General features: G+C 36.3%; 3 protein-coding genes across 4 annotated transcripts; all 3 read left to right on the top strand.

Moving 5' to 3' along the window:
- Nucleotides 1-3,282: 3,282 nt before the first annotated feature.
- On the top strand, nucleotides 3,283-6,916 carry LOC103971034 (large ribosomal subunit protein uL5). Of its 2 annotated transcripts, XM_009384967.3 has the most exons (5): nucleotides 3,297-3,346; nucleotides 3,427-3,534; nucleotides 3,625-3,667; nucleotides 3,763-3,958; nucleotides 6,549-6,916. In XM_009384967.3, exons 1-5 carry the CDS (start codon nucleotides 3,344-3,346, stop codon nucleotides 6,745-6,747), a joined length of 549 nt encoding a protein of 182 aa, XP_009383242.2. In that variant the 5' UTR covers nucleotides 3,297-3,343; the 3' UTR covers nucleotides 6,748-6,916. The 2 variants fall into 2 exon arrangements, with proteins under 2 accessions (XP_065009927.1, XP_009383242.2); XM_065153855.1 differs by having other exon boundaries at nucleotides 3,283-3,346; nucleotides 3,427-3,667.
- Nucleotides 6,917-7,971: 1,055 nt separating this feature from the next.
- Nucleotides 7,972-13,740, top strand: LOC135641745 (large ribosomal subunit protein eL8y-like). The gene is made up of 7 exons (XM_065157427.1): nucleotides 7,972-8,083; nucleotides 8,244-8,291; nucleotides 8,390-8,591; nucleotides 12,705-12,874; nucleotides 12,999-13,127; nucleotides 13,238-13,330; nucleotides 13,416-13,740. Exons 1-7 carry the CDS (start codon nucleotides 8,081-8,083, stop codon nucleotides 13,545-13,547), a joined length of 777 nt encoding a protein of 258 aa, XP_065013499.1. The 5' UTR covers nucleotides 7,972-8,080; the 3' UTR covers nucleotides 13,548-13,740.
- Nucleotides 13,741-15,130: 1,390 nt separating this feature from the next.
- LOC135640510 (large ribosomal subunit protein eL34-like) lies at nucleotides 15,131-18,657 on the top strand. The gene is made up of 4 exons (XM_065154996.1): nucleotides 15,131-15,307; nucleotides 15,424-15,503; nucleotides 18,211-18,320; nucleotides 18,414-18,657. Exons 1-4 carry the CDS (start codon nucleotides 15,229-15,231, stop codon nucleotides 18,505-18,507), a joined length of 363 nt encoding a protein of 120 aa, XP_065011068.1. The 5' UTR covers nucleotides 15,131-15,228; the 3' UTR covers nucleotides 18,508-18,657.
- The last annotated feature ends 736 nt before the right edge of the window (nucleotides 18,658-19,393 follow it).

The following is a 19,393-nucleotide window of genomic DNA, read 5'->3' as shown; positions in this document are numbered from 1 at the left end:
TGTTGTGGTGTTTGAACTCAAGTTGCTTAAATCAAGTATTTGTACTATTCCAAGTTAAATTTTTTGATCCAATCAAACTCTTTACACCAAATTGCATTTGAATTGACTTAATTTAGATTTTATGATTCATTTCCAAATTGTCCATTGCTTTTAACCATCTACGACGCATCAGTTCAACCTGCATAAAAAAGCATTAAACTTTATTTATCATACAATTAGACCAATAGGCATTGGATTAGTCCTCACATCTGGAAAATTAAAGAGCATCTCCCAATATCTTTTCAGTGCTAACTTTTCGTTTATTCTTTTCTCCTTGTGATAATGATGAGAACATCAACCACAAAACATTACTGTATTACACAGCTGGAAGCATGTTATACTGTGGTGGACACCTTCTTCGATTATGCTGCTTCTAATCCAATTATTGTGCTTCATAGAATACTTAATGACCTGATGGGAGAGGCCACAATTAGAGTGATGCAATAATATCAATGGCTATTGTGATGAAAAAAATTGCAATAGGTGGTTTAGATCACTCGTATGGAGTTAAGGACTCTATAGAACCTCACAAGATGGTATTCAGTAGCTGCATGTTGAGGTGGATGTTAGTGGAGATCCTCAATCAAAAGTATTTTTCTCGAATAATTATAATCAAATATATTTTTAATTATTTGCTATGTTCTTTTATTAATTTTAGGGTTTCTCATGTATATAGAGAAGGTAATAGAGATACCCATTGGTTGATTAATTTTGCTAGAGCAATTTAGATCCATGATAGTTAGCCACTTGAACTTGAGTTTTCGGTTGAATGTGATGAGAACGATATGATCATTCATTGTTTAATTAAGTAAAATATTTTTTTTTTTTCTTAGGAAAAAAATAATGTTAAGTGAGTCTAATATAGGTTTTCGAGTTAGCGTCACAATAAATTTGGTTCACTAAGTCAATTAGCAGGCCAATTATCCTCACGACAAACATGAATAATGCAACAACTCCAAATATTTAGAGAAAAAAAGGGTTTTACTCTTTTTGAACAACACAAGTTTCTCACTGTTAAAGCCAAAGGAGGATTGATGGTTTTAACTTCAGTTAAAAGGAAAATACAATATTACTACTACAAGGTTGGATGATTAGAGCTAAAAGAAGGAATTTATATGTTATTATGAATAAAATATACAGGCAAACCTGAATCAAATTTTGGGCCACAAGATCAGTATATAGAGAAGACAACATGCACGCTAACGAAAATAACTTAATATTTTTGGTTCATTGTAAGTTTAATCAAACAAAACTCTTTCTTTCCTTGAAAAGATAATGATCGAACAATAAAAATTATCCCTACTAGTTGGATTTCTAGCCAACCATAATCACATAAACTCAAACTTACGAAGAGAAAACAAGTTTAGAGAGAAGAAGATGAGACACCTTTGTCAACTAGGCTAACCCTCTCTCTCTCTCGTTCGTTGGTCCTATTCATAAACCTAAACCAACAGTATCCCACTACAAATCAAATTTAGATTACATCTCTAAAACTAGTCAAGTGTTCGGTGTTTACTCCTCTTGAACAACAAGTTCCTCACTATAGAACCAAAGTTATAGAACCAAAGGAGCATTAATGCTTTTAAGATTGCTACTAACGTTAGGAGTCGAATGCTAACCATTACAACATTACTGCAAACCGAGAGCTTTCACAGTTGCCTGCATTGATCACCAGCGCTATATACATGTGGGGAGGCATACGTACCTGATGATGTATACGCACTACAAAGTCTCGAGACGATGGAAGCCCTGCGGAGGTGCATCGCTGGGCAAATCTCCTTTGGCAGCGAGTCTCTCTCTCTCTCTCTCTCTCTCTCTCTGTATCACACATACACAGTGTAGCAGCCGCACGGTGAGTGGTGCGATAATGGCCGACTGCCAAGGGAGTAATTGCCCAGTAATGTACAGCTCCACCTTTGGACTCCATCGGTGTTTCGAGAGATGGATAACTGCTGTGGGTAATTTATGGGAGGCAGGCGAGACAAGCATGGCAACACCGTGATGACATAGACGTCTTCTCAGAGTTGCATGGATGCCATGGATGGACATGTGATAGTACTTTATTCTCAGGCTTTGCAGCTGTGGCCCTTGCTGGATTAAAGAGACATTGAAGAGGCTTCGCAGTCCTAGTTTACCAAAGACTCATGTTCTTACTTGAATCTCTAATCCGAATCCATATCCTAATCTTTAAATAAGCTTGAACTAAATTAGGACTCATGTAAATAATTTAAACATATAAAGACGTAGATCATGTGTCATCTACAAGCTTAAAATTTCAAATATAACAACATCGATAAATCGTTATAGTGGAAGACTTTCGTATAAGTCACATAGCACACTTAGGTAAGAGCATGTCTTTTAGATCAAGCAGGGGCCACTATGAAAAGGTTGAGAATAAAGTGTTGCTACTATGCCTTCTTCTTCTCCATGGCATCCATGAAACTTGAGAGAGGCATCGTGCTTTGGGATATGCCATCACGGTGGAATCACATTTGTTAGTAGTTCTTCTCCATGGCTCCTTTTCAATCTTTTCTTGTTGCCTTTTTTTTTGGGCTTTTTCAAATAGATATATATTTTTTATATTTCTTAAAAAACATCCCTATTTGTCATAATCATTGAAATGCCTATGAGTAGTATGTGTTTAATAGGATGAACCATTTCAATTCCTTAGTTATGATATCTTTCAAGGGAGTCCTTTTAAGAATCAAAACATTCACTACCTGCAAATCAAAATCCCTAATCATCTGGTTAAGAGTGCCATAAGTTAGCAAAATAAGTTAAGGTATTTATCCCAAACTCTATTTTTGTATATGAGTTAGTTTTAGTTTATGGTATTTTGATTGAGGTGTCAACAACTTTTTAATAGACATAATATTTCGATGAATGTGTCAAAAATATGACAATCCTATCTAAAATACAATGATTGATATTGTAAGTCTTATACACGGGGATCGGACCGATCTATATCATATTAATAACCAACTCATCTTATGTATTAGTCCATAGAATATAATGTATCTGATCCACTTATCTTGTCCCTAAATATTTCAGATATTATGACAAATAAAGAATATTAAACAAAAATAAAAATAAAACATCTCCCAAGAAAAACTCATAAATAATATATATTTCCCTAATTAACGAAAAATTAGTTTATGTGTTTAAATAAAAATTAAATTATTTGTTAGGGGGCAAATTGGTCATTTGGTTCGCCAGCCCGTGCGCGAGCGGAACCCTAATATAAGATTTGGGTTCGGCACATTAGCCACGGCTTCCTTGCCCCCTCTCATTTCCGATCGTCGCCATGGTAGATCCCTTCTGTACCCCGACGTTCCCTCATCCGGCTCTGTTTCCTAATGCCGTATTTGTTTCCTCTCTTCTTCGCAGGCTTCCGAGAAGAAGCTGTCGAACCCGATGAGGGAGATCAAGGTCCAGAAGCTCGTCCTCAACATCTCCGTCGGTGAGAGCGGTGACCGTCTCACCAGAGCCGCCAAGGTATACTGGATCCACGTCGCGTCTTTTTCTGTCTGCTTCTACAAGCTTGCTTGTGCTCGTGATCTCTGTTTTCTTCCGTTTTCTTTGCAGGTCTTGGAGCAGTTGAGCGGGCAGACACCAGTGTTCTCAAAGGGTGTTTTATTCTTCTTTACTTTGAGATTCTACTCGGTGTGTAACCTCAATATTTGATATTGTTCATGACTCCTGTTGTGGTCGTTCCTGCTGCAGCAAGGTATACTGTCAGGTCGTTTGGGATCAGGCGTAACGAAAAGATTGCGTGCTATGTCACTGTCAGAGGTGACAAGGCAATGCAACTCTTGGAGAGTGGATTGAAAGTGAAGGAGTACGAGTTATTGAGGAGAAACTTCAGTGATACTGGCTGTTTCGGTTTTGGCATACAAGAGCACATTGATCTCGGGATTAAGTAAGTGGAATCCACCCTCTGCTTCTTCTCATTTAATATCGTAAACCATAGCCTTTTTGCCGGACAGGATCCGCCTATTTATCAGTTCATGCCTGTTGAGATGTTTAATCCAAAGAATTATCTCGCAACAGTGTCTCTCTTACAGTTGACCCTTGTCCCTTCCGTATCACAAGTACTTTTTAGATTAGAGAAAAAAAATGCATCCTTTCTTTTAAGATGGGAGTATAGGGTTGACAGCTCTATATCTAATTGTGGGCAATGAGATGAAGAATCTGGGACCAGAGACATTTTTATTTGTGGTTATTGGCTTATTTGGCAAATTAAGTTGGGGACTATATATTTCTTTTAGGTATATTCTTATGTATCTTTTGTATTATTTGTGGGCTAATTTTGATGGTTTATTTAACATAAAAATAGGCTATAAGATTGAGTGCTAGCTTGTGAAAAACTTTAAAAAGTGACTATAAGATTTAGAACCTCCAAAGGGACAACTCCCAATGTATCATCAAAAGTAGGTTATGATATTTAGGCCTACATGTTTAACTCATACCTTCTGATATGTAACAATATCTGGATTTGTATTGTTCGTGTAATGGTGTATAAAATTCTAATAATCTTTTAAAGGTGAGTAATTATCGATATTTAGGATGAGGAGACAAATGTTTTCACCGTCATCCATCTTAAGTCTTTATCTCCATCACTCCCGACAAGTACAAGATAAACACTGCTCTGAATTGGGCATGATAGATATTCCATTAGTCTACCTAAAACACATGTATAAAATTTCCAATTGGTGAGATTTCACTTGTCTTCCTAAAAGGATGGTAATTCAATGGATCATAGTAGAATTAGGATATCCTCATTGTTGGTTATTAGAATTGGTGTAATTTAACCAGACAAGAAAAATGGAATGACATCCTTAATTGTAGTTCTTACAAGTGGTATTGTCTTAACCTGAAAGCTCAAGTCTGCCAGACAAACTGGGTCTTGGAGTTCTATTCTAAGTTGAATTGATATGAATTGAGTCCCATTTTCTGTGGAAGAAGTGAGAGAGGAACATTGATTAATGGTAAGGTTAGAGATTCAAGAAGATAGGGGGGAAGGTAGACAGTAGAGGCAACAGGAGAGATGAAAATGATCTGGGAGTAAGGATGGTTCCTGGTGTTTCCATAGAGAAGTGTAACATTGTGAGTAGGGATTTTCGGAAAGAGATGATCAGGTTTTGGTGAGGTATAGCATGTAAGTCTAATGCATGTAGTGTTTTATCTGGAGACTTTCATTATGTATCAACCTAGCATGTGGATCATACATATTACATTTAAGTATATATATACAATTGGATGGGTTGCCCAAACACTCAAGTCGAGCTTAATCTTGGAGTCTGATCTTGACCCAGGCTTATGTAACATAAATGTTATTATGTTTTTGTTGCTCCCTCACGTTTCAACAAACTTGAGCTGTTCCGAAAATGTAAGATTTTATTCAGCTTGCCATAACCAGTTGATGCTTAATCACTCTTGCCAAGTGTGCTTGGACTTCTACCTCCATGGAGAATTTTCAGTTAGCTCCTTGTTGCTTATCTGTTCTCTCATCTTTCCTTATAATGTGCAAAGATATTTGATCTTCTTTTGCTTTTGATAGTTGTTTGTTTCTTTAAATTTCCAACTGTTGAAGTATTAGAAATGGTACATATGGGATGAGAAGAGATTGGGTTAGATTGATTCTATAGTTTGAGACTAATGGAAATGTGGGGAGAAAAGAGGAATATGGCAGCTACTGTAGTTACGTTTCCTTTTCCTCTTGAAGGATGTTAAATATTGAGCCTAATGCAACTGTTTTTGAGGCCAATTGTATCAAACTAGAAGTTACCACCATTAGTAATCCCAGAGCTATTTTTTTCAACTTGATCTTAGAATGATTTTGGTAAATCATGTTATATGCTAAAATCAGATATATATCTTGCTTGGCATCAGATATATGGCAACCAAGGTTGTCAAAGCATAAGAAAAGGTAACTATGCTAAAATGGAAGAAATCGAGGTGATATATTCGAGTGAAATGACTCCAGAAATGGAAAAAATGAGCATGGATTTTATCCCAAAATAGTATAAGGGTGATTAATCGGCCATAACTGAGGGAACATGATTTATTTAGATATATTTTCCTTCTTTTTTTCTTATTTTGGGAGGCTATTTAAAGAGGGAAATAATGATATTCAAACACATGGCTGGATGAATGAAAATGTATTTTACCACGTGCATTGTGAGACCATAATATTTTTCTTGATGATGTAGTTCCATCATTCACATATGAAATGTGTGAAATTGCAAGACCTTATCCTTTGAAGATTGTCCTTGATTCAAATTAGTACTTGAGGTACTTGTCCTATATTAGGTAGGATATCAGATATCCCAATCATGATTCATTTAAAACATTCCATGAAGACTCATGCAGGATTCTCTAAATTGCACATTGTGTTTTGTTATATTCTAAACTAGGATCTGCATTAGATGGGAAGTCATGTGTCTTTATTTGCTTGCCTTGTTACAGTGTTGACTGTAGTCACCTTGCTATATGTCTATGTTATGTAGGTATGACCCATCGACGGGTATCTATGGAATGGATTTTTTTGTGGTGTTGGAACGTGCTGGTTATCGCGTGGCCCGTCGTCGGCGATGCAAGTCACGTGTTGGAATCCAGCATAGGGTTACCAAGGAGGACGCCATGAAGTGGTTCCAGGTCAAATATGAGGGTGTTATCCTCAACAAGTCTCAATCAAGCACTGTTTAAGATCTCCTAATATCCCAGAACCTGTTCTTCAAATTGTAGTTTCACTAGTCTTGTTAAAACAGTTGACTTTATAGTATGCCATGGACTTATTTGCTTTTCCAGTTTTTGATCTGTAACCTGAGCCTTGGACTTATTTGATCACAAAGTATTAAGATTAATTTTTATACTACATTTTATTGGGTTAGGTTTGTAAGTTCATAGTCTTGCTCTCATAGATATGACAAAGTTACTTGTTTTGGTTTTCCTGAGGCTGATATGGCTGTGATTTGTTTTATTTTGAAACAAAGCTTCTATCATTCAACTGGCAACCGAAAATAGTACAGCATTCTTAACCCAAAAAACGAAAAGAAAAAAGAACTGATGGGATTAGTGGAGTCGATGATAAAGGATAGTTTTTGTTTGTATTTATTCTCTTGAGAATTTACTCAAAATAGAAGCAGAGATTGTGCACTATGCATAGAACTATAAAAGTTGGTGATGCTATCCGTTTTCAATATGATTAAATCTAATTCAGTTGTGAGTGTCTTTACAAAATTACTTAAGACCACATAGGTAGTATACATCATAAGGAATAGAACAACAGCACCTCGAGCTTTTCGTTGTGTACATAAAAATAGAACATTGGCACATGCAGCAAAGGTTATACTAGAGAGCAGGAGGGATACATTAAAGGATTGCCTCATACGGGTGACTTCCAATTAGACGGAGGTCTCTGATACACTTGCAAATCGATCAAGAAGATGAACAGTTAGAGTTGCATCTTTGTACAAGTAAGCTCCAAGGCCGGGCCCTGTCAACAGAGATGTCAACTCTATCCTTTCTACGAACACAAAATGATTGTAATTTTAACCTCATTATTTCAATAATTTTTTATTTTTAATTCTATAAAATTATCTTTTTAATCTTTTATCAAAATTTTAATGTTTCGTTGTCATAGATATAAGAATCCTAATGTCATTTTTAAAAGTGTAGGGACAGAATATTATAGGAGACTAATGATTCTTTAAAAAGATAACTTAAGAATATTCAAAAAATTTAATATAAAAATATAAATAATAAAAAATTTATAAATAGTAATCTCCAAACTCAATTAGGAGGTTCATGAGGTAATAAAAAGCTCCCTATTAGGGTTTTTTTGAAAGGTAAAATACTCTTTTATTAAAGGTAAAATGTCTTTTTTCTTTCTTTTAGTCTTCGAATAGGATGTCACGTGCGGTGGACATGCTTCAAAACCCTATCGTGTCACAGCGCCTGTTCTCATAAGCACGTCCGCCTCCGCTCGAGTCTGTCTCCGCCGTCTCCCAAGCGGAAACCCTAACCCTGGAGGGAAGAAATGGTACGCATGCTGAATCTTATCTCCTTCTATCATCTCCTCCAAAGAATTCAATCCATCTGCCGATCTAAATAATTAAAACTTCTCATAGCGTTATGAAATTTGTTGCAAGCGTCCTCTTACAGAAATCTGATGTTCTCAATCTTCATCTTTTGCCTTCCAGGCTCCAAAAAGAGGTGTTAAGGCGCCCGTTCCTGGAAAGAAGAAACCGGTAATCGATGCTATTCGTAGTAAAGATTGGATTATGTTTTTTTGGGATTTACATCCTAATTTTTTTCCTGTTACTTATTATTGGTGTTTGGATCTCAGGAGAAGGTCGTCAACCCCTTGTTTGAGAAGCGCCCGAAGCAGTTCGGAATCGGAGGGGCACTGCCGCCGAAGAGGGATCTGCATCGGTTCGTGAAATGGCCCAAGGTGGTCCGGATTCAGAGGCAGAGGAGGATATTGAAGCAGCGGTTGAAGGTTCCTCCGGCTCTTAACCAGTTCACTCGGACTTTGGACAAGAACCTCGGTGATTAAAAATTTCTATTCCTTTTTCTGTTATGCTGTTTCAGATTCTAATAGCAGATTCAAGCCAGCAAAATTAATTTCCACATTGCGGTAGAGAAGATAAGGAAATATGTTTACGCTTTGTTGGTTGTATACGGGTTTCTGCATGCATTATATTATTGCGCATTGATTATAAGATGATTATAACTAATCAGGTAATTTAGTTATAAGATGATGGAACTTCCTCTACTTTTTCTGTTTGGTTGCCTGTGCTATTGACATACTTTGTCGATGATGGGTTAGTATACTTATGTTATTTCATCATCCTCAGTTTTCTTTTTCTCTATGTTCTTGGTGGTAAATACCCTGATCTAGATTTTTTTGTGGTCCAGATAGTCACTGGAGTGTGTTAATTGTTTGCAAAATGTTGTCCCAATTAGCAATTGTCCTTGTAAGGGTTGCTTGATGCCAACACACGTGTACCATCCTGCGTCATTTCTTTGACTATTCAATATGATCTATCTTCAGTATCTTCCATGCTGCCTCATTTCCTTGACAAGTTAGTGTAATGACATGATTTAGTAGTTAGTACTTGGATTTTATGAGTGTAAGTGATATACTTGAATATATTCTCACATTTGTAAGGTTGAGAAGCTAGTACGTGAAAATGACAATTCTTATCTTTGGTCAGTGATCTACAGAACCATAGAGGAAGAGCCATTTTTAGTGTCATTAAATGCAAAGCCTATCTTAATTCAATGATTTGAGTAACCATGGAACTTTGGAGAATCGTGGCATGTTTCTGCGCATAACAATTAACAACTCAGGATCTGTTATTTGTGAACTTCCAAATTTAGTCAGCTTCACAGAAACAGTGGAAAGAAATTGGTGATAGATCTCATCTTTATTGATGCAGCAGGGTAAGTTTATAGTTCCTTTGTTAATGTCAGTTGTCAGGATAGTTTCACTCTGGTCATACAAGAGGGTAAGTTTATAGTTCCTTTGTTAATGTTTTATTAATCTAGGAAATGTGAATATCAAAGTTCTATGGCCATTTGATACTTGAAAGTAGTGATTTAAAAAGCGCTAGGCACTAAGGTTCTAAAACGTCCGAGGCGCTAGGTGCTCACCCGAGCGAAACGAGGTATTCTGAATTATAAAAATATATAATATAATTAATAAATATGATTATTTAAATAAAAATATGATATTAAATTAAAAAACTATTGTCAACAATAATAGAGGGGAATAAATGGGTCACTAACAGTGGAAACTGACAATGGAAAGTAGCAGCAACAACGGTGAGAAATTGGTAGCAGCAGTGGTAGAGGATTAGTTTAAGACAGTCGTGACAGCAATGACAACGATGGAAGTTGCGGACGGCGATGGAAGCTCTAGAGGTTGTCTGTCAGTGGCGGAGGAACCTGCGGTCCTCTCCCTCGATAGTGGAAGGAACTGCATACGGAGCGACGGTGAAAGGAAGCTACGGGCTCTTGCTAGGCCAGCAGACCTGTTCGTCAATGATAGAGGGAGGCTCGGTTCGTTGTGTCTGCGGTAGAGGCAGCAGTAGAAAGTGTCGACAGCGGAGGCAAAAACAGCGTTAGGATTGGCTTTGGGTCGTGCGAGGGTGAAGGGTAGCTTTTGAGGGTAAAAAACTGCATTTGTTGGTTTAATCGAACCAACTAACTACTGTTGAACCGAACTAGACTTAAAAGTCTGGTTTGGTTGCCTTATTTGAACCGGGTGCTTGCTCGAAGCGCTCGGGCCTTAGTTCGGGCGAGTGCCCAGGCAGCACCTCATTGAAGCGTCCCACATGGTCCACACACGAGGCGCTCACGCCTTGCCTCGTCTAGTACAAGTGCCTATTTAAATCACTGTTTGAAAGTTCCATTTGTTTGCTTTTTTTTGTGTATAGTCCTTGAGGGGGCTTGGATTTTACATGAAAAATAGAGAAATTGAGATGACTAAGAAAATATGCTATGCTACCTATTTCTATTCTACAAGTCCTGGGTGTCCTAATTGGAGTAAATGATGTCCATTCAGTGCCCGCATCATGTTCATTGATCTAAAATGGTAGATTTGATAGAATCAGTAATTATGCTAGACTCAATTGGAATTCAGTATTAGAATGGAGATCGGTCATGGCCAACTGGCTTGGCCAACATCAGCTACTCATGATTGGTCAGCTTGATTTAAGCAACTTTGATGCACGTCAATCAGATGCCAATCGAATCATGATCAGCTTTTTCTCTGCTTGTGTGGTCCCAACCACTTTCTGGTATTTCTGAGCAATTCCAATTCGTCCTTACCAATTTATAAACAAACTTGGCCCATTTTTTGGGGAATTTAGATTACTTGATGAGTTTTTAGCAACAAAATTGTTCCTCCAGGCTGATTTGCTTGGTAAGATTGATCACATGCTAAATTTTATGTTCGGTCTCAATAATGATCTTATAGGAAATGACCAAATTGTTTATAGGGGGAATCATGCTCCTACCATATTTTCCAAATGCACCATTCAATTTTAATTTCAACAATTTTGCTTTTGCAGTCCAGTGTTTTAAAAACCATGCTACATGGACCAACATGGGAAGTCCCCAGTGGGCTCAGTAATGAACAAAAGTTGTGAATCAGCTGGTACTCTCTGATATACAGAATATATTAAAATACCACTTAAAATGATTTTTTGTGTTTTTTTTGTCGGTTCAGCCAATTTGGGCTTAAACCATATTCAAACATTTTGCATAAATGGGCTAAGGTTCTGCTAATTTTTCCTTAATTGCTGAGTGTGCCAGGAAACCAGAAAGAATATGAACCAGAGACGAGGTTCTGGCGCAGTTAGCTAGAAGCAGCTACAGTCTGTCGACAAAAGAAAAGATGAAGAGGGAACAAAAACACTAGCATATCTTGTTTGATTGTTTTTCATTCCGTTTATCATTCTCGATGAGCTGATGTATACCAGTTGGTATACTGAATCATACTGGTTGACATGGGATCAGTATAGGTACCAAATATTGAGATTTAAGAACTTGCTGGTTCAATTTAAATATGTAAAGACCAAAGAATTTGATTTTTTTCCTGAATAATTTGGAACAGATGCCATGGGTTCATTTTGTTTAATTTGAGAACTGCTGCATCAACTAATGGATTCTGATGTAAGTTATATCCCACAGGGATTTAGGATTAGGGTCAATGTTTTTGCTTGTCACACTCTGGAGTAGACAAGATGCATGACATTGCTTTAATTGATAGGATTGAGATGAGCTGAATTCTGTGAAAGTGGATCTTACGTAAATAGGACTGATAAGTTTTGTAAAACCAGTCTCATGTAATGTTGGCTACAAATTTTTTGTATGGTTCCATATAATAGTTGTAACACTTATATTTATGGTCACTTTTTTTGGAGATCTTATTTTGAATGGATTTAGAACGTTTGGATATTGAATTTACCTAATACTGGTATTTAAATGCCAAAGCATATTGCCGACCATCAATAGGACATCCATAGAATTCTATGTTCATTCTTTTATCTGTTGCAGACATTATTCTTGTCAGTCACTTTAGTTGGTTAAATCTTATCCTGGTGTTTTTTGTATGGAATTTCTGTGGGTCTAGTTGATGCATATTGTACTTCTATAGTTCAATTTGGTTGAAACTTACCCTGAATGTTCTGTTTTGTGATGCTCTCATATCCAATAGATTTGTATTCTACGTTGCCGTACTTCCATGTATTAAGTTTGACAATGCCTTCTTAAATAACAGCTCTTTTATGTTGGATGCCATTGTTAGTTTCTTAAACAAAATTTTCATAGTTGATGCTTGAAGGTACTATTTATTTTTTGTGGTTAAATTCTTCGTTTGTTAAATTAAAGAAGACTTCTTAGATGCCTTTTTGGCAGAATAATGACTTAACATCCATGTGTTATTTTTCATGTATGTCAGAATATTTTTTTGTGATGGAGGTCTTATGTCTATTGGAGAACTGTGTTGACATTTTGTGTACATATGATATAATAAGAAGATGAAATCTACGGTGTTATTGTTTAATACAAAAATTCTCTTCAAAAGATTAATTCGATCACTGGCCTTTATGTATTTGTCGTCCCACTTATCTGTCTATATAATGTTTTTCCAGCTACAAATCTTTTCAAGATGCTTCTCAAGTACAGGCCTGAAGACCGAGCTGCAAAGAAAGAACGGCTTCTGAAGAGGGCACAAGCTGAGGCTGAAGGGAAGACTGTTGAAGTTAAGAAGCCCATAGTTGTTAAGTATGGGCTCAATCATGTCACTTACCTTATTGAACAGGTTTGTATTCTTCCCCATTAGTGTGTATGCCTGCAGATTGCATGCTCTGTTTTACTTGCTTAGTACAATAGACTGAAGATGCAACATGTGTTCACTGAGAACTTCTTGATGCAATCTCCTGTAGAACAAGGCACAATTGGTGGTTATCGCTCATGATGTGGACCCAATCGAGCTTGTAGTTTGGCTGCCTGCATTGTGCAGGAAGATGGAGATCCCTTACTGTATTGTCAAAGGAAAAGCCCGATTGGGAGCGGTTGGTGCCCCTCTCTTTTGTCATTGACATTCTGCTAAAGCTTGAAATTGAAGCAGCATATTTTCATTGCTGACATATTCATTTGTTGTTGTCAATTGAATTTCTGATAGATCGTACATAAGAAAACAGCATCGGTGCTTTGTCTGACCACTGTGAAGAACGAGGATAAACTGGAATTTAGCAAAATCCTGGAAGCCATCAAGGTGAACATTAGAACTAAACAGTAGTGCAACTTTTAGCTGTATGCTTAGGGAAGTCTTCCTATAATGATTTTGATTCTTCTTTCAGGCCAACTTCAATGATAAGTTTGATGAGGTCCGGAGAAAGTGGGGTGGTGGAATTATGGGCACCAAATCTCAGGCAAAATCCAAGGCTAGAGAAAAGCTGCTAGCTAAGGAAGCTGCCCAGAGGCTGACATAGGTCATCTCGTCTTGTCATTGATGCTACAAGATTTCATTTTGTAGGTCTTTTGCTTGAATTCTGTATCTGGATTGGCATCACTGTTGGTTGGATACTGTTGTTTCTTGTTTGGAGCTTTATTCGACTTTATTAACTTAGAATGTGACTTAATTTAAATTCTCCCTTAGTAAGAAAAACTATATTATTTTGTTAATTGGTATTTTGTTACAATCTAAGGTTTGAGTTATAGTCTACATGATGATTGGTAAGAGGTCGTTCAACAGTTAGTGGCAATATCTATTCATGACTTTGAGTTTAATTCTAATATGACCGAATATTGTCATGGTGTAGGCTTGAATCATGTAAATTTGCGTTACTGACAATGATAGCGTGACTGATGATGATCTGCTGTATGTTAGATTGATTTGACATCGGAATTAGCAACAGCCGTATCTCCTTATTGTATGATTCCAAAAATCGATGATGTTTATATGATCGAGTCGAATAACTTATTGTATTAGTCAACTATTTCTGCGCTTTGTATATCATTTATCGACTACTGGTGCTAATAATTTTTGATGTTATTATTGGTTTAGTATTATTGTCTTAAATATATTTTATTTTTAATTTTTTTTAAAATAAATGATGCCACAAGATAGGGGACAGTGGACCCACATCGACAATAATGTATAGCGAGTATATACATAGCTGATGAATCATTTACTAATTTTAAGTTATGTATTTTTGATATTTGATTCATAATAGGTCTTAAAGTAAGTATATGATGATTTATTATCGAGGGGAATTTTAAAAAATAATGGATTTTGAGTCAACGTGGCAACCACCCTAGATTTGTTGAACCCTCTTGTTCCAGTGAGGTCCCAAATTAAAAATATTTTTTTAAAGAAATAAATGATAAAAAAAAAAACATAATTGGAACTCAAAAACTTACTATCCGACGTTCATTGAAACGAGGCTTGGAACTTTTAAGCTTTCATAAATGAATTTAGTACGTCAGATCAATATTTTATATTATAAAAATTATCGAAACCTTTCATTTCGTATCTTTTCCAAGCGAGTCTATTACATCAATATTTTAGGTATTAATTAAAATATATTAATTTTTTTAAAAAAATAACTATATTCTAAATTGTATACATCCTCTCTTTATTTTCCGGAATGATCAAATTAGGATACATACTCTATAAAGATAATTTAAAAACTGGATGTCATTTGTAAAATCTAAAACTGGATGTCAAATTAGGTGAGAATCGTTTTGTTTTTTATGCTTGTCATTTAAAGTGGTTGTTTTTACGCTCATCCTTTATTTTTTATTTTAATTTTTCTTAGTTTATGCTCATCCTAACATGCTGATGTCCCACGACAATTCTGAACTCCTTCCCTGTTTACCGTGGTAAATAAACCATTTATACTGGCCTAATCTAAATCAGTTAAAATGATCTTATCAAGAAAATTAATCCTACTTTTAACGAGCGTCTGCCTCACCAGGAAATCTTCGATCACCAGCGTCCAGATCCATCCCAGATTTCTAATCTCGACATACGAACCGTTGGATCTAGGTTGCTATTTATGGCGGGCGATCAATTTAACGATGCACCCGACCATCGCCGCTCGGCTCCTTCGGGTTCTGCTTCGCCTTCGGCTTCAGAGAAGAGGCGGTGGAGCGCGATCGTGAGGCGAGATGGTGCAACGCTTGACGTACAGGAAGCGGCATGGCTACGCCACCAAGTCGAATCAGACTAGGGTGGTCAAAACCCCAGGTAAAGATCCAATCTTGCCCTTTCCTTCCTCCGTTCTGGGGTTTGGCAGATCCTTTTTGTCTCCTGCTTGTATAATATTGGAATTTTTGCTTACTGTGCTCGATTCGGAAACGTAGGTGGGAAGCTTGTATACCAGTACACGAACAAGAGAGCAAGCGGGCCGATTTGCCCTGTGACCGGCAAGAGAATCCAAGGGGTATGCCATTCATTGCTTCTGACACGCTATTGGAATCTTTGATGACTACTCATCATGGAAGAGTAGGCTTCTAAGCATTTATCTCATTCTCGTTGTAGATTTGCTTAATTGTTGGGTCAAATGTATCCCATGAATTACTAGTGAATGTCCTATACAAGTGTTTCTTCATATATTTGGTGATTGATTTTGTTTCTATGTCAGGAAATATGAACATAAAAGAAGCCTATTATGTTGATGGCTTTGACCTGCCGTTGTAATTCTATGTCGTAGTGATACTGTCTTTTACATCGTCTTTGGTTTATGTCATCTTTTGCTTGTTTCCGTAATGCTATGTTTGATAACCCCACAGATTGCGAATGATCAAGTGCACGAATAGGATTAGACTTCTCTGAAGTATATTTGCTTTCTTAAAAAAATAGATTTTTTTGTCGGATGCATAATTGACACTATTTTCTTTTTGTTTGAAAATGTTTAATCTTCGTATCAGTGATTTAAATAGGCGCTCGCCTAAGCAGTCGGGCGAGGTGAGGCGAGGTCTGAGCATCTTGTGTGTGCACGAGGCATCGCGCTTCAATGAGGCGCTCGCTCGAACGCAGGCGTTGGGCGCTTCGGGCGAGCGCTCGATTCAATTAGGCGAACCGAACCGGTTTAAGGCTGGTTTGGTTCTTAGTTTCTTAACTCAAAAGCCACGCTTCATGCTCGCGTGACCCTAGCGTTGCTTTTGCCTCCGTCACTGACGCTTTCTGCTGCTACCTTCGTTGTAGTCGCAGCAAAGAGCCTTCCTCCGTTGTCGACGGACGAGTCTGACGGCCCCCATAGCTTCCTTCCACTCTCGAGGGAGAGGATCGCAGGTTTCTCCACCATCGACGGATGCCCTTTGGAGCTTTCATCAGTGTCGTTGCTATTGTCTGTAGCTTTCGCCGCTGTTACTGCTGTTGTCTGCAGCTTCCGTTGTTGTTTCCACTGCTATCCGTAGCTTCCGCAGTTTTCACCGTTGTCATCGTTACTGTCCGCAGCTTCCCTCACTGCTGTTGTCCACAGCTTTCGTCGCTGCCGTTGCTGTCGTTCGCAGCACTGCCATAACTATCTTAAACTAATCCTCCGTCATTGTTGCTATCTCCCTCTATTATTGTTAATATTTTTTTCTACCTCCTCTAACTTTAAGTAATATACTGTTAACAGTATATTTTTAATTTAATATCATATTTTAATTTATATAATTATATGTTTAATTATATTATATATTTTCATATTTAGTATTTCAAAGAATATTTTTTCCCCCTCTAACTTAAGTAATATATTGTTAACAATATATTTTTAATTTAATATCATATTTTTTATTTAAATAATTATATTTTTAATTATATTGTATATTTTTTATTTCATAGCGTCTCGTTTCACTTGGGTGAGCATCTAGCGCGTCGGTCATTTGGGAACCTTAGTACCTTTCGACGCCTAACGTTTTTTAAATCACTGTGTTCTATTTCTAAATATAATGTTTTCGATTTAATGTAATGTCCTAGTAGACTAACATGTTCCAAGCCATTTTTGTTAATATTGGTTCATTAAGCAAAATGTTGTTACAAAAATTGTGTAATTCTGTTTCTATATTAAGATTCTTTTAATATATATTATCTGCTTGAAGATGATATTATTAAGTAATCAATTGTGATAATATGTGATTGAGGATTTTCCAGGTATGGACTATGGAGGACTTGGACAATGTGTGAACTGTCAAATTCCCTGAGTAGGAAAAGTGATAGTACATATTTTAGAATAAAAAACTATTCTCTGGAGATGATCTGTTTAATATTAGGCAGTTCAGATGTACCTGTAAATGATGGACCAACTATCCAAACTTGGGGTATGATTCTGGTCCAGGATTAATTTGCATCATAATTAATAATATGTAATGGGATCAGGAGGCTCCACCAATAGTTATTTTCTCTCATGTCATGATGAGTCAGGAGTGGAGGGTATAAATATATTTGTAAAAAACTTTCTCGCTTTCAGGCTCTACCTTGTGGTGATAGAAGTATTTACTCGGAGCATTTTATATTTCTACTGGGATCATACTCTTGGTGTAGGATTTTATTGGCTTGGGTCTCTCAACAATATGTTAGAAAGCAGCCTTTTTAGGATGTTAATGTTTTGATGCTGTGTAGATACACATGTTTTGGAGCTTATACTTTTATATTAAGCTTTACTGTGATGCTGTTATTTTAATTTTCGGATTTATAAATATAATTTTTGGACATCTTATGATAAAGCATGTTACTATCTCAACCTTGAACTTGGAAGATTCTGTATTACAGGTTCCCTATGGTACTTTGCTTCTGATTCATGAGTTTTACCCTCTAAAAAGAAATAATTCTGATGGATGCCAGAATATAGCTTTTCTTATTCATCTTTTTACACTTTTTTTGTTCTACATTTTAACAACTTGCTGCAATCCTATTTGAAGGCAGTTTATGGCATTTTTCATAATATAATATTGCTTCCAGATTTATAGTGTTCATTTGCTATTATGTTGTGCGTATGTGTTGTTAGTTCAATACGAAATGCTTTATACAGTACATATTAGGATCATTTTCATTAGTTTCTTGAACTGTTACTTCTCTAGTGTTGACCAAAATTCTGTCTTGATGAGGTTCAAGTTTCATAAGTTTCTTTCAAATGGATGATGCTGTTTGTTTCATACTTCCAGATACCTCACTTAAGACCTGCTGAGTACAAGAGGTCTAGATTGGCCAGAAGCCAGAGGACTGTGAATCGTGCTTATGGTGGCGTGCTAGCCGGAAGTGCTGTGAAGGAAAGGTTGGGGAAAGCCGCTTAAACTAGGCGTTATTTGCGTCTTACTTGCTTCTTGTTCTTGGCTCTATGTTTCTAATCTCCTTATTGGACTTGCAGGATTATTCGAGCCTTTTTAGTTGAAGAGCAGAAGATTGTGAAGAAGGTTTTGAAGATCCAGAAGGCCAAGGAGAAGCAAGCCTCGAAGAGTTAAGGCATGATACCGGTGCCTAAGGGTGATGTTCCATATTACTATTGGTCTGTTCATTAGAATTGTTGGAACTGTCTGTTCCTTTTGTCTGCTTAGTTATGGATGTACTCTGTTTTTGAATCATATTTCGTGATGGTGGATCATTTTTTTTAATATCTTATTTTGGATAAATTTGATTAGTTTGAGAGATTTTGTGCACATTGACAACGTGTTTCCAGTTTAGTATAGTGTTTTAGATTATTCAAGGTAAATAAAAAAATGAAGCAGATAAGAAAAAGGAAATAAATTAAAAATTGATTTTAATTGAAGTTTCCGAATCTTGATTGAGGATTTTAACTCTAAATGAAAATTTTATTATTCAATAAGAATTGAAAAAAATTATCAATCAAGAACATGGATGAAAGAGCAAATGTTTTATTTGATTTGATATATGTATAATTTTTTATTATGTATTTATTTTTATTGCACCAATTAATGAATTAAGTATTTTTTATATTATATGTGAATCGTGTGAGAGTTATTGGATTAACAAATGTTAATGTTGAAACATAGATTTATTGAATTGGTGCTGTTTGTTTGGACCAATCATTGTTCAACTTTTAGACGTGGAGGTACAAGGTTTTCATCTGAGAGAATTTTTATTTGAGCGAAAGCTAGTGTAATTTCTTATTATTTGATTATAGATTCGTGCTATTTGTTTACTGTTATTTGATTACAAATTTTTTTTTACCTCTGTTCTCTCTTTTATTTCCTTGATTCTCACAAAAAAATCCTCTACTTATCTTTAATTATATATATATCTACATGATTTTTTTGTCATTTTTATAACCTTTATTTTTTTTTATCAACATGAAGGATTTTTATCTTGTTTATATCAAAAATATTAAAC

Source organism: Musa acuminata, chromosome BXJ3-6 (genome assembly GCF_036884655.1).
Source record: "Musa acuminata AAA Group cultivar baxijiao chromosome BXJ3-6, Cavendish_Baxijiao_AAA, whole genome shotgun sequence".
Classification (NCBI taxonomy): domain Eukaryota; kingdom Viridiplantae; phylum Streptophyta; class Magnoliopsida; order Zingiberales; family Musaceae; genus Musa; species Musa acuminata.
The sequence above is the reverse complement of the archived record's forward strand: the minus strand, read 5'-3'. Positions and strand labels throughout refer to the sequence as shown.